Source organism: Vipera berus, assembly GCF_964194415.1.
Source record: "Vipera berus genome assembly, chromosome: 7".
In the NCBI taxonomy this organism is placed as follows: Eukaryota; Metazoa; Chordata; class Lepidosauria; order Squamata; family Viperidae; genus Vipera; species Vipera berus.
In genome coordinates this window covers 31,342,920-31,362,843 of record NC_138209.1, presented here as the reverse complement: position 1 = coordinate 31,362,843, position 19,924 = coordinate 31,342,920, and the positions used below count along the sequence as shown (strand labels likewise).

At 42.0% G+C, this 19,924-nt stretch overlaps 1 protein-coding gene across 2 annotated transcripts in view; it reads right to left on the bottom strand.

Annotated features, from left to right (window-relative positions):
- The window catches only part of TBC1D9 (TBC1 domain family member 9), a 55,181-nt gene extending 35,740 nt beyond the window's left edge, over positions 1-19,441 (bottom strand). For both annotated transcript variants that reach the window (XM_081332600.1, XM_081332601.1), the window contains exons 1-2: positions 18,363-19,441; positions 330-440 (exon numbers count right to left, since the gene is read on the bottom strand). In XM_081332600.1, the coding sequence (XP_081188726.1) occupies positions 330-440; positions 18,363-18,489 (238 nt within the window). In that variant the 5' untranslated portion in view covers positions 18,490-19,441. The remainder of the gene's footprint in view (positions 1-329; positions 441-18,362) is intronic.
- Between the last annotated feature and the right edge of the window lie 483 nt (positions 19,442-19,924).

Below are 19,924 nucleotides of genomic sequence, written 5' to 3'. Positions count from 1 at the left end.
TAATGCAGCCTAGGACTGTGCTGGCTTTTTGGTAGCTGCAGCACACTACTGGGTCATATTTAAGTGATTGTCCATTAGGACTCCAAGATCCCTCTCACAGTTACTATTATTGAGCCAGATACCACCTATGGTACCTGTGAATTTGGTTTTTCTTGGTAAATGTAGAACCTTACTTTTCTCACCATGGAATTTCATTTTGTTAGATAGGACCCAGTGTTCAGTAAGTATCCAGTATGAAGGAAAACTGATACATTGTAAATGTATAAGTTATATCAAATACTAGTCTTTGGGTCAAAAAACAATACTTTGAAAACAGTTCACATACTTACCACAAGCAATAGTCCAGTATATCATAGAATCTGGTGCTTGATACAGAATGCGATATGGTGCTACCCTTGCACTTGAATCTAACATAACATCAAGAGTTCCTACAAGAAGTCCTGGGGGAAAAGAACAATGAAATATTACCTATTGTATAGTAAAAGTGTGTGTCACATTAAAGCATACTCTAGCTCAGTGATGGCGAACCTTTTAGAGACTGAGTGCCCAAACTGCAACCTAAAACCCACATTTATCGTCAGGTGCCGGGTGGGCGTGGCCCATTGGGTGGGCGTAGCTGCGGTGATAACGGCAGACTGGGTGGGACTAAAAAGTTCAATCAATCAATTCCAACTTTGCGAGATCTTTTTTTTCCCCACAAGAAATTGAAATTGATTGATTGAACCTTTTTTTTTTGCACATGGCGGCGGAAGCCTACAGCAAAAAGGTTTCATAAAACCCAGCTGAAGGCCTAGGACTGGGGCGACGGTGTGCGTGCCCACAGAGAGGGCTCAGCGTGCCACCTGTGGCACGCGTGCCATAGGTTCGCCACCATGGCTCTAGCTGTTGAATGAATTAAACAGCAGATACAAAGTTATATTTAAAATGTGAACACTGGAGCACAGTGATTACATTATTGGCCTTGGATGTTGTAAAATTAAGCCAATAGTTTGAGCAACCTGGAGAACAAAGGACATAATGTAAGCTGGACCTTCTTTTATTGAAAAAGCTGGACAATGTAACAAAGAAATATAACGAAATCCATATGATAATGGGCACACCTGCCATACACTTCTGATGTTTTCAAATGGAAGACAAGTGAAAATCTTCACCTATTGAACCTGTGAAACTTCAGATACATAGCGCATTTCTGCCTGAGAATTTCATACTAATTCAGAATCAGTTCTAGATCTGTCTGATTGGTTATTTTGCTATTGGCAGAGACTTCAGTCTTGCCCTGTCTTTTGGCACCCATTTTACACAATCATTTCAATGCATGGGAGGAATAGTAACTTGATGGCTTAGTGGTATTTCTTATCAGCAAAGAAGATCACAGGTTATCTTCAAGCTGCTTTTCAAAGATTGGATATTAGAATGAGTGAGTTAGAATAAACAGTACTGGGCCAGAGGAATAACTTATGGAATAGCTCTGTATATTTTCTACACTATTATACTGAATACACTTAAATTAGACGGGAAGAATAATTTTTTCTTACATGATTTTATTAACTTTCAAAAACATGAATAAAAAATAAATGAGCTAGACAAAAAGAAAACAGAAAAAAGAATCAGAAAAAAAGCAAGATAAAAGTACAAAAAATGAAGGAAAAAAGTTAAGAAAAAAGAACAAATGGCTTCAATTTTCTTTGATACAGATATAAAAAATACAAACAACTCTTACTCTAAAATTAACAATATACATTACTTCTATACTCCTATATAATTCTAATCATTAAATCCCAAAAACAAAATTACATTTCTCTTACTTTTTTTGCAAAAAGTCCAAAAGTTGCTTCATTAACAACTCATCACTGACCCCTATCATTCACTCCTTTTTTTATGCTATTCAGACTATGAGCAATACAGGAAGAGCCTTGGCCTAAGTCACTAGATGAAGCAGTACCAGATGGTCTTTGAGTTAAAGCTATTCATTTAAGGATTAGTTATGACAGTCTTGCAAATAGTGATTTATGACCTGTCCTCAAAAACTACATCATTTAGCAACTGAAATCCAGTCCCAAGCCAAGGATTACATGTATAGAGATGTATGTATGTATATAAATGAGTTAATCATTCAGCCACAGATTTATCAGGTTTACTGCACTTTTAGGAACCATCAGAAAGCACAAGCTCTAGCTTGAGCAAAGGGTTGACGCTAGTATCTACTCTGATGCCTTTTCTCACTTGGTGCCACTGTTGAGAAACAGTGATTTCAATCGAGGATCATATCTATGGCAAAGCAGAACAACCATGTCCCCTCAGTGGTTTTCTGAGATCACATTTTTCCTATCAGCCATTTTATAGGAATAGTATAACCAACCAATAGTGATGTGGGATCATTAGATGAGAGCCGAAGCTCCTATTTAAAAATCATTCAAGGAAATGAGTAAATATATTTCTCTTTAAATAATTTTTACAAAAATTTGCTTTAAGCTTTTCTAGAAAAGTGAATGCCCTTGATATAAATTTCCTTAGATCATGGCAGATGGTAGCATACCATCTAAACTATTCTGAAATACCTGAGCACAGTTGGATTTGGAAAGATGTGGATGAGAATCCACCAGCAATTCCAGGGCTACAGGCTAGGCTAGGCTATGAAATTAGCATCCTGGATGGAAGCAATGACAATCGTTTTCCATATTGTTGCTAGAAAACCATGTAAACGGGCTAATGCCTCCTTAAGTAACACCAGCTGCCTGCAATTAGTGCAGGTTCGCATCCCACCAGGCTCAAGGTTGACTCAGCCTTCCATCCTTCTGAGGTAGGTAAAATGAGGACCCAGATTGTTGGGGGAAATTAAGCTGACTTTGTAATAATGCCGCTTGGGGTATGTGTGAAAGCCCTAATAAGCAGGCATATACATAGAATGAAGGCTACTGCTAAGCTTGTAAGCCGCCCTGAGTCTTCGGAGAAGGGCGGGATATAAATAGAATTAAAATAAAAAAAAATAAAAAAATAAACTTCCATTCAACAGTGTCTTTATCTTTTTATCTAATTACAAAAGAATCACACTGGGCATCAACCAAATTGCAAATATAAGATTTGCCAGCAAGCTGACCTTTGCAACAGACATCCTCTCTCACACACATTTCTTATGCTTAATGAGCAGAAATGGGCTTTGCATATCTCTCCTCTACTGAAAGTTATTTCTCTTCAAATGAGTAATCTCAGGTTTGTGATTCTTTATTGCACTTTCCTCCAACCTAATATTTTATCCACATACTTTAAACTATAATTCCCATCATATTCACCATGCTAACTTGAGCTGATGAAAACTCTAGTTTGAAGCCGCTGGACAGACCAGGCGCTATCAATCAGGCAAGCCAGGGTTAATGTGACTCCACAAGCCATTCTCTTGAGAAATCAGTGCTGCTGCTGCTACACCATCACCTCCATACTTCAAGTTAACTAGTCCTCTTGCCCACCAACATTTCTTTCCCAATGAGAAAAAGATACTTGATGGTGCCTGAGGAGGTAAAGGGAGGCCCTTGTGGCATTGAAACCCACTCCTACAGCTGCAGCGTGGAAAAACATCCATGTCAACCTCCACCCTTTATTATTCACTCTCAAGCGTCCCAGCCTGGGTAAGGAGAAAGTTGGTGTCTGAGCTAGTTTACCATATAGAGTAGAGGGTTGGATTCATGTGAGATATCTATCTTGGGGTCAAGACAAATGACCCGATATTACATATCATGAGTCAAAGGGACAAGGAAGCTGGAAGCTGTCTGGTGTCAGCTTTTATGTGCCATATAAATTGCTGTTCTCTAATTTGCCAAATCTAGCAAAACATTTTGCCTGGGCACATACAGAATTGTTTAACCAAAGCAATGGTCACTGGCCTGCCCACAAGCTAACAATTGTAGATGACATTCACATGCTGCAGTGTAGCCTACTATATATTTCAACTTTAGAAGAAGCTTCAGTAGACCCACTAGAAATCTATGGGATAAGTATTCACAGCATTCAAGCTTCTGGAGGCAGGTTGTTTCACTGATTAATTGTTCTAACTGTCAGGAAATTTCTCCTTAGTTCTAGCTTGCTTCTCTCCTTGATTAGTTTCCATCCGTTGCTTCTTTTCCTGCCTTCAGGTGCTTTGGAGAATAACTTGACTCCCTCTTCTTTGTGGCATCCCCTGAGATATCGGAATACTGCTATCGTGCCACCCCTAGACCTTCTCTTCATTAAACTAGACATACCCAATTCCAGCAACTGTTCCTTATGTTTTAGTCTCTAGTCCCCTAATAATCTTTGTTGCTCTTCTGTGTACTCTTTCTAGAGCCTCAACCTCTTTTTTACATCGTGGTGACCAAATCTGGATGCAGTATTCCAAGTGTGGCCTTACCAAGGCATTGTAAAGTGGTATTAACATTTCACATGATCTTGATTCTATCCCTTTGTTAATGCAGTAAGTCAATAGCTGTTCCAGAAATACAAGCAACGCAATCAATTTATTTAGAATTCTGTTTGCGAGTGAACTCCAAGCATTTTAGTCACTTATACAATATTCTGAAAATATCAGCTTTCAGTGGAAAAAAGTATTTTTCAAGCTATATGGCTGCAATCTGATCTCAGCGGCTAAAAGGAAAATTAATTTTTCACATCCTTTACCTTACAGTTGACAAGTTGCCCATCCATCTTAGAAAAACATGCTTTATTTCATTGAGGCCAGGCTCCATGAGAAGGCAAGATAGAACTTGGATTTTTGCCCAATACTCTTAACTCCTAGAGCTGAGAGGTTTTCCTTAAGTTTCTGAATCAACAGCAGAGGACAATCACTTTTTTTGTAAAAGAAAAAGGTGCCGGAACTCACACATGTCATACAACCCACCTTGCCTACCCTACAAGGTTCCATCCAAAAAAGGTGCCGGAACTCCATTCTGAGCATTCTATGACAAAAAAAGCCCTGGATGTAAAGAATATCATACCATCCACAAGTTCTTGATTTGGAGTTGTTTATACAGTATGATAGTTATTTGTGCCCAAGGATTAGCATTTTCACAGCAGAAATCACAAGAGGCAATTATTTACAATGAAGAACTGATGCAAGGATCCTGTCCTAGAGGATCTTATGAGCAGACCCCATGCCTGCTTTTTCCCCAGTATTCCCATTTAACCATGCTGGTTTAAATGTACACATGAAACTACAGGTAGTCCTCAATTTACAATCGTTCATTTAGTGACCTTTCAAAGTTATAACAGCACTAAAGAAAGTGACTTACGACCATTTTTACATTTTCAACCATTGCAGCATCCCCATGGGCACATGATCAAACTTCAATGCTTCGCAACTGGTTCATAGTTATGAAGATTGCTGTGTCCTGGGATTATGTGATCACTTTTTTTGTGACCTTCTGACAAGCAAAGTCAATGGGGAAGCCAGATTCACTTAACAACCGTGTCAAGAACTACAGTAATAATTTAACAACTGCAGTGATTCATTTAACAAGGTGACAGGAAAGATTGTAAAATGGGGCAAAACTCATTTAACAAATGTCGCATTTATCAACAGAAATTTTGGGGTCAATTGTGATCGTAAGTCGAGGACTATCTGTAACATAATATCTAGATTGGTCTCAGTTACTTCTTGAAAATGATAAATCATTTTAGATGTTAGGCAACTATTCTATTCAGTACAAAATAATACCAAAATATCCTACAAAATGGCAAAATCATTTTGAAGGTCAAACACCATGTTAAGTATCACAAGGTCATAATCCTCTTAAAATACATCAGTGGGCAACTACTGGCATAAAAACTGCCAACACCTTTCCAGCATCAACAATGCTAGATTCCAACAAACTATGTGATGTTGGCTGAAAAGAATATACAGTCCAGATCAGGAAGGATCCCTCAGGCCCTCATTTGCAGCCTGGCCAAGACCTTGTTACCAAAGTTTAGCTGCGTGGTTATTCAAAATTGGTGTCTATTATTTGAATTTTTTTTTAAAAAAGTAACAGTGGAAATGGAGGCTATTTCCACCCGTTTATTTATTGCTAAATAATGTATTGTTTTTAATCTATTTAAACAATGCACATGGCTGTTCATCCTACTCATGTGACTCTACATAAGTCATATCTTCAGTCATCTAATATCCTGGCCAAATGCCTGAGAGATCAAACATGTCTTTAAAGCTTTCTGAAAGGCTAAGAAGGATGGAGCCAACCCAACCATTTACCTGCTGTGTACAGTAGGTGTAATACACATTAGCAGATTTTTTCAACGTACATCTTTGTAGGTTTATCCTGTTACCATTTCTATGCAGGTTTTTGAAGGGGGGGGAGATGGCAGCAACTTAATTCCATGCAAGCACCCTTTCTATGCTGCTCAGAGGGCAAACAAAGTACGTATATACTTGAGTATAAGCCGACTCGAGTATAAGCCGAGACCCCTAATTTTACCCCCAAAAACTGGAAAAAGTTATTGACTCAAGTAGAAGCCGAGGCTGGGAAATGCAGCAGCTGGAGGCTGGATCCCCCGAAAGACGTCTCCGCTGAGATGAGAGAACGGGGTGGCAAGCCGCCGAGAGAATGGGGCGGTGGAGTGCTCCACCGAGAGAATGGGGCGGCTTGCTGTTCTCTCGGTGCAGCACGGCAGAGGCTGGATCTCGCGAAAGAAGTCTCTGCCGAGAGAATGGGCGGCAAGCCTCCACCACCCCATTCTCTCAGCGGAGCGCTCCACCGCCCCATTCTCTCGGCAGCTTGCCACCCCGTTCTCTCATCTCAGCAGAGACGTCTTTCGGGAGATCCAGCCTCTGCCGTGCTGCACCGAGAAAACAGCAAGCCGCCCCATTCTCTCGGCGGAGCACTCCACCGCCCCATTCTCTCGGCGGCTTGCCACCCCGTTCTCTCATCTCGGTGGAGACTTCTTTCGGGGGATCCAGCCTCTGTCGCCCCCTTTTCTCAGCTGGGCTCTGCCGAGACGAGAGAATGGGGCAGCAAGCCGCTGAGAGAATGGGGCAGTGGAGCGCTCCGCCGAGAGAATGGGGTGGCTTGCTGTTGGCGCGGTGCGGCGTGGCAGAGGCTGGATCCCCCGAAAGAAGTCTCCGCCGAAAGAATGGGCAGCAAGCCTCCACTGCCCCATACTTGGCGGAGCGCTCCACCGCCTCATTCTCTCGTCTCAGCGGAGACTTCTTTCGGGGGATCCAGCCTCTGCCGCCCCCTTCTCTCAGCTGCCGCCCCCTTCTCTCAGCTGACGAGAGAATGAGGCGGTGGAGCGCTCCGCCAAGTATGGGGCAGTGGAGGCTTGCTGCCCATTCTTTCGGCGGAGACTTCTTTCGGGGGATCCAGCCTCTGCCGCCCCTTTCTCTCAGCTGCCCAGCTGAGAGAAGGGGGTGACAGAGGCTGGATCCCCCGAAAGAAGTCTCCGCTGAGACGAGAGAATGAGGCGTTGGAGCGCTCCGCGAAGTATGGGGCGGTGGAAGCATGCCGCCCATTTTCTCGGCGAAGACTTCTTTTGGGGGATCCAACCTCTGCCACGCCGCACCGCGCCAACAGCAAGCCACCCCATTCTCTCGGCGGAGCGCTCCACTGCCCCATTCTCTCAGCTGAGAGAAGGGGGCGGCAGAGGCTGCATCCCCCGAAAGAAGTCTCCGCTGAGCGAGAGAATGAGGCGGTGGAGCGCTCCGCAAAGTATGGGGCGGTGGAAGCTTGCCCACCGCCCCATACTTCGCGGAGCGCTCCAACGCCTCATTCTCTCGTCTCAGCACCCATTTTCTCAGCGAAGACTTCTTTCGGGGGATCCAGCCTCTGCCACGCCGCACCGCGCCAACAGCAAGCCACCCCATTCTCTCGGCGGAGCGCTCCACTGCCCCATTCTCTCAGCTGAGACAAGGGGGCGGCAGAGGCTGCATCCCCCGAAAGAAGTCTCCGCTGAGCGAGAGAATGAGGCGGTGGAGCGCTCCGCGAAGTATGGGGCGGTGGAAGCTTGCCCACCGCCCCATACTTCGCGGAGCGCTCCAACGCCTCATTCTCTCGTCTCAGCACCCATTTTCTCGGCGAAGACTTCTTTCGGGGGATCCAGCCTCTCCCACGCCGCACCACGCCAACAGCAAGCCACCCCATTCTCTCGGCGGAGCGCTCCACTGCCCCATTCTCTCAGCTGAGAGAAGGGGGCGGCAGAGGCTGCATCCCCCGAAAGAAGTCTCCGCTGAGCGAGAGAATGAGGCGGTGGAGCGCTCCGCGAAGTATGGGGCGGTGGAAGCTTGCCCACCGCCCCATACTTCGCGGAGCGCTCCAACGCCTCATTCTCTCGTCTCAGCCCCCATTTTCTCGGCGAAGACTTCTTTCGGGGGATCCAGCCTCTGCCGCCCCCTTCTCTCAGCAGCTGAGAGAAAGGGGCAGCAGAGGCTGGATCCCCCGAAAGAAGTCTTCGCCGAGAAAATGGGTGGCAAGCTTCCACCGCCCCATTCTCTCAGCGGAGGCTTGCAGAGGTGGCGGCGGAGCTGCGCGCGCAGCTCTCCAAACCGCCGCCGCCCGTTTGGAGAGCTGCTGCCTTTGTCCATGTTTGACGAAAGCAGCAGCTCTCCAAACTGGGGGGTGGAAGTTCTTTTTTTTTTGTTCACTGGAGTATAAGCCGAAGTGGATTTTTCAGCCCAAAAAGTGGGCTGAAAAATTCAGCTTATACTCAAGTATATACGGTAAGCACATTTTAATTTCCACTGAAAATATGAAATGCTATCTAATCCCACTAAGCAAGTTTGCACCTGCTTAATATTTGAAGTCAGTAAGAATTAAGCTTAATTGGAGGGAAGCTTTATCTTCACTGGATTGAAAAAAAATGGATAGTTTAAATTATTTTTCTAGATAAATAAGAAATAACATTTGATGCATTCTTTGTGTCCTAGTGATTGCCTCCAACTAAGATAAAACATGGGTGTCCAAGGCTGAACTTTACAGCAACAGCACAGATTTAGTATGTATTTGGACTCATAATTTCTCAAGCTTATTTACTAAGGGAGGACTGCACATAATGTTTATTTTGCACACATAATTAGTATACAGAAAATCCAGATTATGACTGATAAACATGTTTTTCTTGCTCAGAAGCATCATTTATTTTTAGTGTGTAACATTTTATTTTTAGAAGCTAACAAATGACACATAGACACATTCACCATGCATTTAAAGAAAAAATTACTAAGCTGTAGATTCACACAGCTAATTATTATTACATATTACATGCCTTTTCAAACTTGGAAACTGTCCTATCTGTAAACAAATCACTAGTTTACAAGGACAGATTATTTATCTAGGGTCTGTAATCTGTGCTCTTCAGGCAGAAATTAGGTGTCCAGTTCAGCCCTTCTACCCTATTGAGCCTCTGTGCTATCAGCCCCCTCTACCACAAAGATCCTGCAGGAGAAGGGCAGTGTGGACAACCGTGGGATCTGGCAGGGTGAGATCTGTGAACCATAAACCCAAAGCTTTCGCTGTGTCCCTGCACAACAGATACAGTGCCCTTTCTGACCTTAATAAGGACATTAAGGAGACATGTAAAGGTATCTGTGATAATAACTCAAATAAGCAGGGGATCGTGGTCCAAGATGAAAAACTTGTTTTCGACAGGGAGAAGTGTGAATCTGGTATTACACACCAGTCATGCAAGAACAGAAAGGCATCCAAAAAGAGAAGCCACCTTCTGGTTGGTGATTCAATTATAAGGGATGTAAATTTAGGAAAGGACACAGAGGTTTTGAAAGAGGTCAGGTGTCTTCCAGGTGCTACTGCCAGTAGGGACAAGAAGCGTATTTCTAAAATAATCAAGAATGCCAGCAAGGACTGTGATGTGGAGGCTATTGTACATCTTGGCACTAATGATCTGTCCCAAAAAGATGTACTCTCTGTGCAGAATGATTTCCAGAGCTTGGGGCAGGAACTTAGCAGAATAGGCTGTAGGCTTACTTTTTCATAGGTTTTACCGGTGTATAAGGAGCAAAATGGAAAAGGCCAGCGTATAGCAGAATTTAATATGTGGCTAAAGGAGTGGCGTAAAGGAGAAGGCTTTGGTTATATTAGTCACGATGTCTGTAGCTGGTCCAATGAAAAAATGTACAAAAGAAATGGTCTGCATCCATCCAAGAAAGGGACTGAGTTACTTGGCAATAAATTCACAGCTTTTCTGGAGGAACATTTAAACTAAACAATGGGGATAGTGAGTTAATTGATACAGAACTTCACTGTCCCCGGCAATCTAAGAAAATAGGGGAAGTCAGGCACTACACAAGTTATGTAGCAAGTAAACACAGGGTCAGTCATAAAGGATTCAAATGTCTATATACCAATGCGCAGAGTATGAACAGTTAGCAGGGTGAACTAGAAATTCAGGTAAATGAGGGCGGGTATGATATTGTTGCCATTACGGAAACATGGTGGGATGAAACCCACAAATGGAACACACAGCTAGAGGGATTTAAACTATTTAAAAGAAACAGACTAAACAAAAGAGGAGGTGGAGTTGCTCTCTATATAAGAAATAACTTTATCTCTACAGAAATAGAGCACAACAATGACGAAAACTGTAAACTTGAATGCATTTGGGTCAATATAAAAGGGGAAAAAATGACATTGCCATAGGTGTATATTATAGGCTGCCCAACCAAGCAGAGGAAATAGATGAACTTTTTGCTAGTCAGCTAACTAAGGTATGTAAGAAGCACATCACAATAGTAATGGGAAACTTTAATTACCCTGATATCAACTGGGAGACAAACACTGCACCAAGTGGAAGATCAAACAGATTCCTGACAAACCTAGCAGACAACTTTCTCTCCCAAAATGTAGAGAAGGGAACTAGGGGATTAGCCATATTGGATTTAATTCTCACAAACAGAGATGAAATGATAGAAAATGTTGAAGCCACAGGAACCTTGGGGGGAAGTGATCATGCAATATTGGAATTCAACATTCTGGAGGCACAAGCAATAGAACACAGTCAAACTAGAGTCTTGGACTTTAAAGGAGCTAATTTCAATAAACTTAGAGAGACCTTGGGAAGAATTCCATGGATGAGAATCCTAAAGGGGAAAACAACTCAAGAAGCTTGGGAAATTTTAAAAAGTGAGATAATAAAGGCCCAGTCTAGTACAATACCAACAAAGAAGAAAAATAACAGCTCTCAAAAGAAACCAGCATGGCTGCATAAAGAACTTTCTGATAAATTGAAAGATAAAAAGGACAAGTATAAGAATTGGAAAGAAGGGCACATAACCAAGTCAGTATATCAGCAAATAGCCCGTGCCTGCAAAGATGAAGTGAAGAAAGCTAAGGCTCAAAATGAACTAAGGCTTGCGACCAAAGTCAAAAATAACAAAGCTTCTTTCAACATATAAAAAAACAAGAAAAAGTTAAGGAAATGATTGGTCCATTAGTGGGGGAAAGTGACAAGAAGGTGACAAGCAACAGGGAGAAAGCAGAACTATTTAACTCATTTTTTGCATCTGTCTTTACACAAAGGGAAAAAACAGTCCAACCTACCAAAACCACTGCCATAAAAAACAGAATAGAAACGCAAGTTAAGATAGGCAGGAAAATGGGAAGTGAACACCTGTCCAGCCTAGATGAGTTCAAATCACCAGGACCAGATGGATTACACCCCAAAGTTCTCAAGGAACTGGCAGACGTGATCTCAGAATCACTGAACTATATTTTTCAAAGATCCTGGAGCACTGGGGAACTACCAGAGGATTGGAAGAGAGCTGATGTAGTTCCCATCTTCAAAAAAGGGAAAAAAATAAATTCAGGAAACTACAGACCTATCAGCCTGACCTCAATACCTGGGAAGATTCTGAAAAAGATAATCAAACAACAAATCAGCAAACACCTTGATGCAAACAAAGTCATCACTAAAAGTCAACATGGGTTTGTCAAAAACAGATCATGCCAGACAAATCTTATTGCATTCTTTGACCAAGTGACAAAACTAGTGGACCAGAGGAATGCTGTAGATATAATTTACTTGGACTTCAGTATGTCATTTGATAAAGTAGATCACAACCTACTACTTGATAAGATAGAAAAATGTGGGTTAGAAAGCATCACCACCAGATGGATTCGTAGCTGGCTGACAGGCCGTACTCAGCGTGTGGTCCTCAATGGAACTGCATCTACATGGAAGGAAGTGTGTAGTGGGGTGCCCCAGGGCTCTGTTCTGGGCCCAGTGCTCTTTAACATCTTCATTAACGATTTGGATGAGGGGATAGATGGGGAATTCATCAAATTTGCAGACGACACCAAGCTGGCAGGAATAGCCAATACTCCAGAAGATAGGCTTAAAATACAGGAGGATCTGGACAGACTTGAACACTGGGCGCTATCTAAAAAAATGAAATTCAATGGTGAAAAAAGTAAGGTTCTGCATTTAGGCAGGAAAAGTCAAATGCACAGGTACAGTATAGGTGGTACCTTGCTCAATAGTAGTAACTGTGAGAGGGATCTCGGAGTCCTAGTAGACAATCACTTCAATATGAGCCAGCAGTGTACTGCAGCTGCCAAAAAAGCCAACACAGTGCTAGGCTGCATTAACAGAGGGATAGAATCAAGATCAAGTGAAGTACTAATACCACTTTACAATGCTTTGGTAAGGCCACACCTGGAATACTGCATCCAGTTTTGGTCACCATGGTGTAAAAAAGATGTTGAGACTCTAGAAAGGGTACAGAGAAGAGTAACAAAGATGATTGGGGGACTGGAGGCTAGAACATATAGGGAACGGTTGCTGGAATTGGGTATTTGTAGTTTAACGAACAGAAGGGTGTGGGGTGACATGATAGCAGTGTTCCAATATCTCAGGGGCTGCCACAAAGAAGAGGGAGTCAAGCTATTCTCCAAAGCACCTGAAAGCAGGACAAGAAGCAATGGATGGAAACTAGTCAAGGAGAGAAGCAAGCTAGAACTAAGGAGAAACTTCCTGACAGTTAGAACAATTAACCAGTGGAACAACCTGCCTCCAGAAGTGGTGAATGCTCCAACACTGGAGGTTTTTAAGAAGAGACTGGACAGTCATTTGCCTGAAATGGTATAGGGTTTGCTGCCTGACTTTCTTCTTCTTCTTCTTCTTCTTCTTCTTCTTCTTCTTCTTCTTCTTCTTCTTCTTCTTCTTCTTCTTCTTCTTCTTCTTCTTCTTCTTCTTCTTCTTCTTCTTCTTCTTCTTCTTCTTCTTCTTCTCCTTCTCCTTCTTCTTCTTATATTATTATTATTATTATAATTATATAACTTCATATTAAGCTATCAGTTTACGCATTATTAGACAATATTGTAGATAAAAGGAAGGATGCTTAGCCAAGGATAGAAAAAGAAGGTAAAAGTATTTTAATACATATTTTTTACAGAGAAGAAATGTGAAATGTAAAAGTCTAAAGTACACAGTAGCAATTATTTATTCCCCCCATAATATCTACTATAGCTTTAATAACCAGTAAACTTAGAACTGTCTTAAATTGTCAAATCATGCTGTGTACTCCAAAGTCCTATTGACTACTAATGTATGGAATGATGAACATAAAATCTTATGATATCGTGTCATGAGAAATTTTCAGCTACAAATAGAGGTAGGAAAAACTTTACCCAATGTTTTTCAACCTTGGCAACTTTAAGACATCCTACCATGGGATGATACATGAAACTTCCTAATGTACTGAGCATTCATAAATAATAAATAACATGGAATATAGTATTCCAAATGAATATTATATATTTGTGAATAAATAATATGGAAGTTAGTTTAGTGACTGTTTGAAGTTACAACAGCACTGAAAAAGTGACTTATGACAATTTTTCACATGACTGTTGCAGCATCCCTGTGGTCATGTGATCAAAATTTGGACACTTGTCAGCTGGCATGTATTTAGGATGGCTGCAGTGTTCTGGGGAACTGACAAGCAAAGTCAATGGGAAAGCCAGAAGGAAAACAATGTCTAGGATGGACAAATCTACTAGTTTGGGTTTTATTTGAAGCAAAAACAAATGTTTGTAAAATGTGCTATTTAGAAGCAGAAACATTTTATAACACATAGACAAATAAGTTACAAAAAAATATTCCTCTAAGCTCTTTTATTCTTCTTTTAAAGTATAAAGCTTTAGGGCTTTCAGCCAGACTATGTATCTATTTCGTCTTCAACAATTTATTCCACTTTGATGATTTCAGATATATATATCTGCAAGCTGATATAAAATAATTTGCTTTACAATCACAGAAATATTGTGTACAGAATTAGCAATTTGCTAATCTACTTTTTGCCTTCAAATTTTGCTGAATTCAGAAAAATCAAAATAATTTGGAATGGCACTATCATGCACTGAAAATATGAAAATATCTTGCCTCCTAAGGCTGAAAGGGCAGTTGTAATGTATGGAATAACTATGGTTTTCTAAATTTCATTTATGATTAAATGGTTTATGGAAGATAGAATTGTGAGTTTCTCTCCTAAAGGTTACATGCATTTCAACATTTTCCTAGCACTTTAGAGAGATCAGAATAGAATTAGTGTATTCCCTGGGTAAAAGGTTGTTCATAAAGAGGAGGGATTAGAGCACTTTTATGTCAAGTAAACTAAAGAGCAAGGAGTCAACTGACAATATAAACAATTCAAAAAGGCAAGGAAAGGGGAACCAAACATATGTGACGAAGTTCAGTGTGGTTTCTGCTGAGATAACTGCCTGTCAGCAGAACTGTGAGAAGTGATTGATATTTCACTTATTTGCAGCATATACTCTGGTTTTTCTTCAGATCATATAAATCTTTCACCTTTCTTTCCTTAATGTGTTGAAAACTTCACATGATTATGTGCCAAGAGTGCTAATGACCAGATGACTGCAAGGAATATAAATCCTTCCATTCCCTGCTACCTTTCAGTCAGAACTGCTTCTTTGGATGAGAAGTGAAATGGTCTTCAAGGAAAAAAAAACATAAGAAAATCCAGTTGCCTTTTGAAAAAGCACCTTTGTGACAATCATGGCCTGGATGATTGAGAATACCCACAGACAGACAGAAGGAAACAGTTCTGTCCTACTTAGTGCTTCATACATGTACAACGCATTTGAAAGATTTCTGGCATAATTTCACAGACTGTCAACTGTTGGAACTTACCCAGGTTGTAATAAACTACTTCACAGACAAAACCGATGAGAACCAACTGCTATCATAAATATATGGATGTATATATGACCATTCCTTCCAAAGAAATGGCTCCTATAAATAGAGACCTTTGTCTGAGTCTAAATTAAATGTAGATTTGGGCAGATAAACTACAGGTGGTCCTTGACTTACAACAGCTTGTTTAGTGACTGTTCTAAGTAACAGCAGCACTGAAAAAAAAGTGATTTCAGGCCGTTTTTCACACTTATGACTCCTGTAGCATCTCCATGGTCACTCCATGAAAATTCAAATGCTTAGCAACTGATTTATACTTATGACTTTGCATATGTATACAATTATTCTCCTTTGTTCCTTTATCCACTATAATGAAATTAGAACAGAATGTGCACTTATTATTCTTTATGTACAAGATGGACAGATGCTTTAAACATCCGAATGAATTGAAAATTCTACTCTATTCCCATGAAACATAAAGCTAATATAATTTTTACTTTAAATGTCTTCAAATGTACTATTAATGATTATGGGAAAGATTTGAAATCTTGGCCTATCTGGAATTACTCTGTGTTACTTGTTGGCAGTTCTAACAGTACATTCCCCTCTTTTACTATCCAAGATCTCCTTTAACTAGGAACTATCAGAGGTTAAGTCTGGAATTTTTTATATGGAAAGCAAGTGCTTTAACATTTTAGTTGAAGATTATATGAAAAATGCTACAGCTAGGCACTTTATACTTTCGGGATATATTTCACTTGAAATTATGAAATTTTCCCCCCAAACATTAAACCTCTCTGATTCTTCTTCAGTTTTGTTTCAACGCTTTCATATAACTTATAAGCATAGTTAGCTAGGAATAAACCCTTATTTTAACAATTACAGTATGCTCTGCTAGAATATCACTGATTTTTTTTCTCAAAAGGAAGCCAAGTCAGTCTTCCAAACCTTTTTATATTGTGCAATAATGGTCGGAAATAGACTGAATTATTCACCTGTAGAACACAAAACACTATATTATTTTCTATACATTAATAAAGTATTAAAAAAACAATGCCTGCAGATACTGCAGAGGTACTAGTCTTTAATTTACAAGCATGACACTGTTTTGATCTGTTTGCCTAGGTATCTAAGACAGGGACAACTGCTATAAATTGAATGTTTATTTTTCTAGTAAGAATCTGAAGTAGCCTTAAAGGGCTTCTTGAATTATTTATGATGATCCCACATTTTTAGGATACAATTTGAAGGGGTAAAGAATTTAAAGAAAAACAATAATATTATGTGTGATTTTATTGCTACCATTCATGTTTTTATACAAACTAGATCAGATCTAGAAACAAGAAAGAAATGATTTACTACTGAAATTTCCATTCTGATAACTGCCCATAATAACAATAACACACTGAGTGAAAAGGATGAATATAATCATTTTTAAGAAACTGTAATATTAAAATGAAAAGGATAAAGTAAGTACTGTATGTTCTTACAACGGGTTTCCAAGCTATTCAAATAGCTTAAAAAGAAAAGCACCCATATGTGTAAAAAATGTACTACCTTACCTGAAATGGTAATGTAGCATTATTAACATTCCTTTAGGCTTCTGTTACTCTTACATAATATATCTGGGCTAAAAGTAGACAATTTTATTTCTTTGTCTGTATTGCAAATCTAATAATGAATGACTATCTCATGGATACCTATGTAAGACTGAACATAAATACAAGAAAATTATCTTTCTGACTGCCCAATGCTGGAAGCAAAAATTATTCAACAGTAATTATAAATGTAGTAGTCATGACCACTACAACAAACTATTAAATCAAAATGAGTTCTTTAGTTATGGATTATTGCTTATAGCACAACCAAGTGTAGATGTGGGTCTCACCCACTGCAGCTACAGAAATAAAAAAGAAGCTTGTCCCTTATTTATTTGTGTAGGCAACAGAACCAGAAAATGTCCTAAACCATCTTAAATGCTAATATTCAGAATGATTTTTGTCTATTCTACAAGGAAATTTTGATTCTGTGACCTCAGGCAATTTTATACCCGATGCACCATATTTACAGCAAGATAAAAGACAAGGAATTTTCACAGAGAACATTGGAAGATGAAACTATAAAAGAATTTCAAAGCAGAATAAGTATAACAAACTCTTTGCATAAGTACTTGAAAGTCCCTCTCAAGAGATCAACAGAGGTTTTAAACATTTCCTATACAAGATTAATAATAATCTCAGTGGTTTTATGGAATTGTCATACAATTCCCTCCCAATGTTTTTGTGCAATGACAAAGGAAATAATAATTAGCAATAAAATTGTCAGCCCAAAATAATATTGCAAGTAATTACCGTACATAATTACAACCTTCCATATTCTAATGCCTTCAAAAAATATTGGGATGACAATTCCCAGAATCCCCACCAACTGGCTTTTGGCTAGGAATTCTGGGATTTCATGACCAACATATCTGAAGGGCATTAGATTGTAGAAGCTCCTGCAAAGCTCAAGCAAAGTGTATAAATATAGCCAAAAGACATAATGGAAGAAAATACAGCAGTCATTTTAGTTTTATTTAAGACAGGGGTGGGAAACTATGGCCCTTTTATGACATGTGGACTTCAACTCCCAGAATTCCTGAGACAGCCATAAAGAGGCCATAGTTTTCCCATCTCTGGTACCTTTTTAACTTGAAACCTATAGAAAATTTATGTAGCTCAGGATTGAATTGTGAAGTCCTTGGTTCTGTCTAGGCTTGTAGACATTTCATTACTAAACTAGATAACATCAGTGCGAATGAGTGTGGGGTTGCTCTCCAGTTGTTACCTAGTTGTTACCTTGTTCGGTAACGTAAGGTCTGCAAGCAAAAAACCCAGCTCAGAGAGAACCAAGATTTCCTCATATATAAGCCCCTCTCCCCACCATCAATAGTAATAAGACACCCACCCACCCCCAACAAAAGAGCTAGATCAGGGGTAGGCAACCTCGGCTCTTTTATGACTCATGGACTTCAACTCCCAGAATTCCTGAGCCAGCATAGCTGGCTCAGGAATTCTGGGAGTTGAAGTCCATGAGTCATAAAAGAGCCGAGGTTGCCTACCCCTGAGCTAGATCAACACAGGATATGGAGAGTGCAATTCGACCCGAATCTACTCATGAGTAGTCCCCCTGGAGGCTTGCCTTCCTGATAAAGAAAGGCTGAGTGCCTCTTTTCCCAGAGGGGAGACCGCTGCTCTTACCAGTGATCCCTCCGCTGCCTCCATCGCCTCCGTGCCCCTTCCTCTTCTGCAAGATGAAGTAAGGGTTGGCCCGCTCCGTGATCCACAAGGCATTGGCCAGCAGCACCTCCTCCGGGTTCACCCACATCCTCCCGGCCAAGACAAAGGCAGCCCCGGGGAGCTTCTTTCCGACGGACGCTCTTCAAGAACGCAGCCTCCGTTAGTCCTCAGCGCCCTGCCCAGTCCGGAGGGGCGCCGCCAGCAGCTCGGCGGGACCACGGATCATGGGTAAGGCGGAAGGCAAGAAAGAGCCGCCGCATGCCCGCTGAACCTCCCGCGTCGTCGGCCAGAGGCAGGAGCAGTTATCAGGCACGGGAGTCACGTCGGGGCGGACGCGGGAACGAGCCGAGCGGTGACCTCAGAGCGGACGACGCGGCGGCTGAGCCCGCCCAGCCTCACTCCTGCCGGGCGGTAACGCCATCTCCCATCCAGCCCATTGCATTAGAGCCCCGGGAAGGATGCGGTTGCAGAACGAGGACCGCATCCGACCAAAACCCAGAAGAGGGAAGCGGGTGACGGTTCGGAATTGCCTTCTGCGCAAAGCAAACCCGGAAAACCCGTCTTCCTTGTATAGACCTTTTAGTCCCCGCCGCTTATGCGGAGGAGGCAAGGTCAGGTATATCAATGGAGGCTAGCCAGCTGCCTGGCTCAGATCGGCCGTCCTTCCTCCATCTAGGAGTGCGCCAGCGCCTTTCGGAGCTCGCAGCTGGCAAACCCCGCAGTGTGCCCGCACGGGTTACGCAAAAAAAAGCACCCCGGATTTCGGATGATCACGTCCGATCGCCCCTACATCTACGGGGCTACTCGCACGACAAACCTATCGGGGCTTGTCCCCGAAACGGGACGCTGTCACTGTCCGACAAAGGGCGTCGTCAAGGCGGATGAGGAGACGGCCGGCTACCCTCGTTCAAGCGCACTCAAAGCCAAAAGAGGTTAAGCATCTTCCGCTGGGTTGCTAACATCGCGAACCGCTTAGATCGCCCAGCCCTGCCCAGCCAGGGATGGCACCGAAGGGGAAACACCCTGAAACGCTCCGCTCGGCCGCGGATCTCCATCGCCCGCCCGAGCCTATCGCCTGCGGAGGGCTGACGCGCCAGGTTCCAAAGAGGCGTGGCCTCCGCTGGAACAACATGCGCCGCGCGCGGTGGTTGGCTTGGCGCTTCCTGCAATCCCAAGAGCTGGTCACGCGGTCTCTGCATCCCTTGCTTGGCTTCGAAGCCCGCAAGCTCCACCCAAGCGGCTGGAGCCGGTTTAAGGGCCCCAGCAGGAGCTTGCCGTTTCGTGAAAGGTAATGCGGAAGAAGAGACACATTTTTTTTCCTCTTCTGCCCACAGAAGGTGCTGGCGAGACAGAAGGAATCGCCAATTTCTGTTTCTAAGCGGATCGCATTGCCCAGGGGTCTTCAAACTTGGCCCTTTTATGACTTGTGGACTTCAACTCCCAGAATTCCTCAGCCAGCAAAGCTGGCTGAGGAATTCTGGGAGTTGAAGTCCACAAGTCATAAAAGGGCCAAGTTTGAAGAC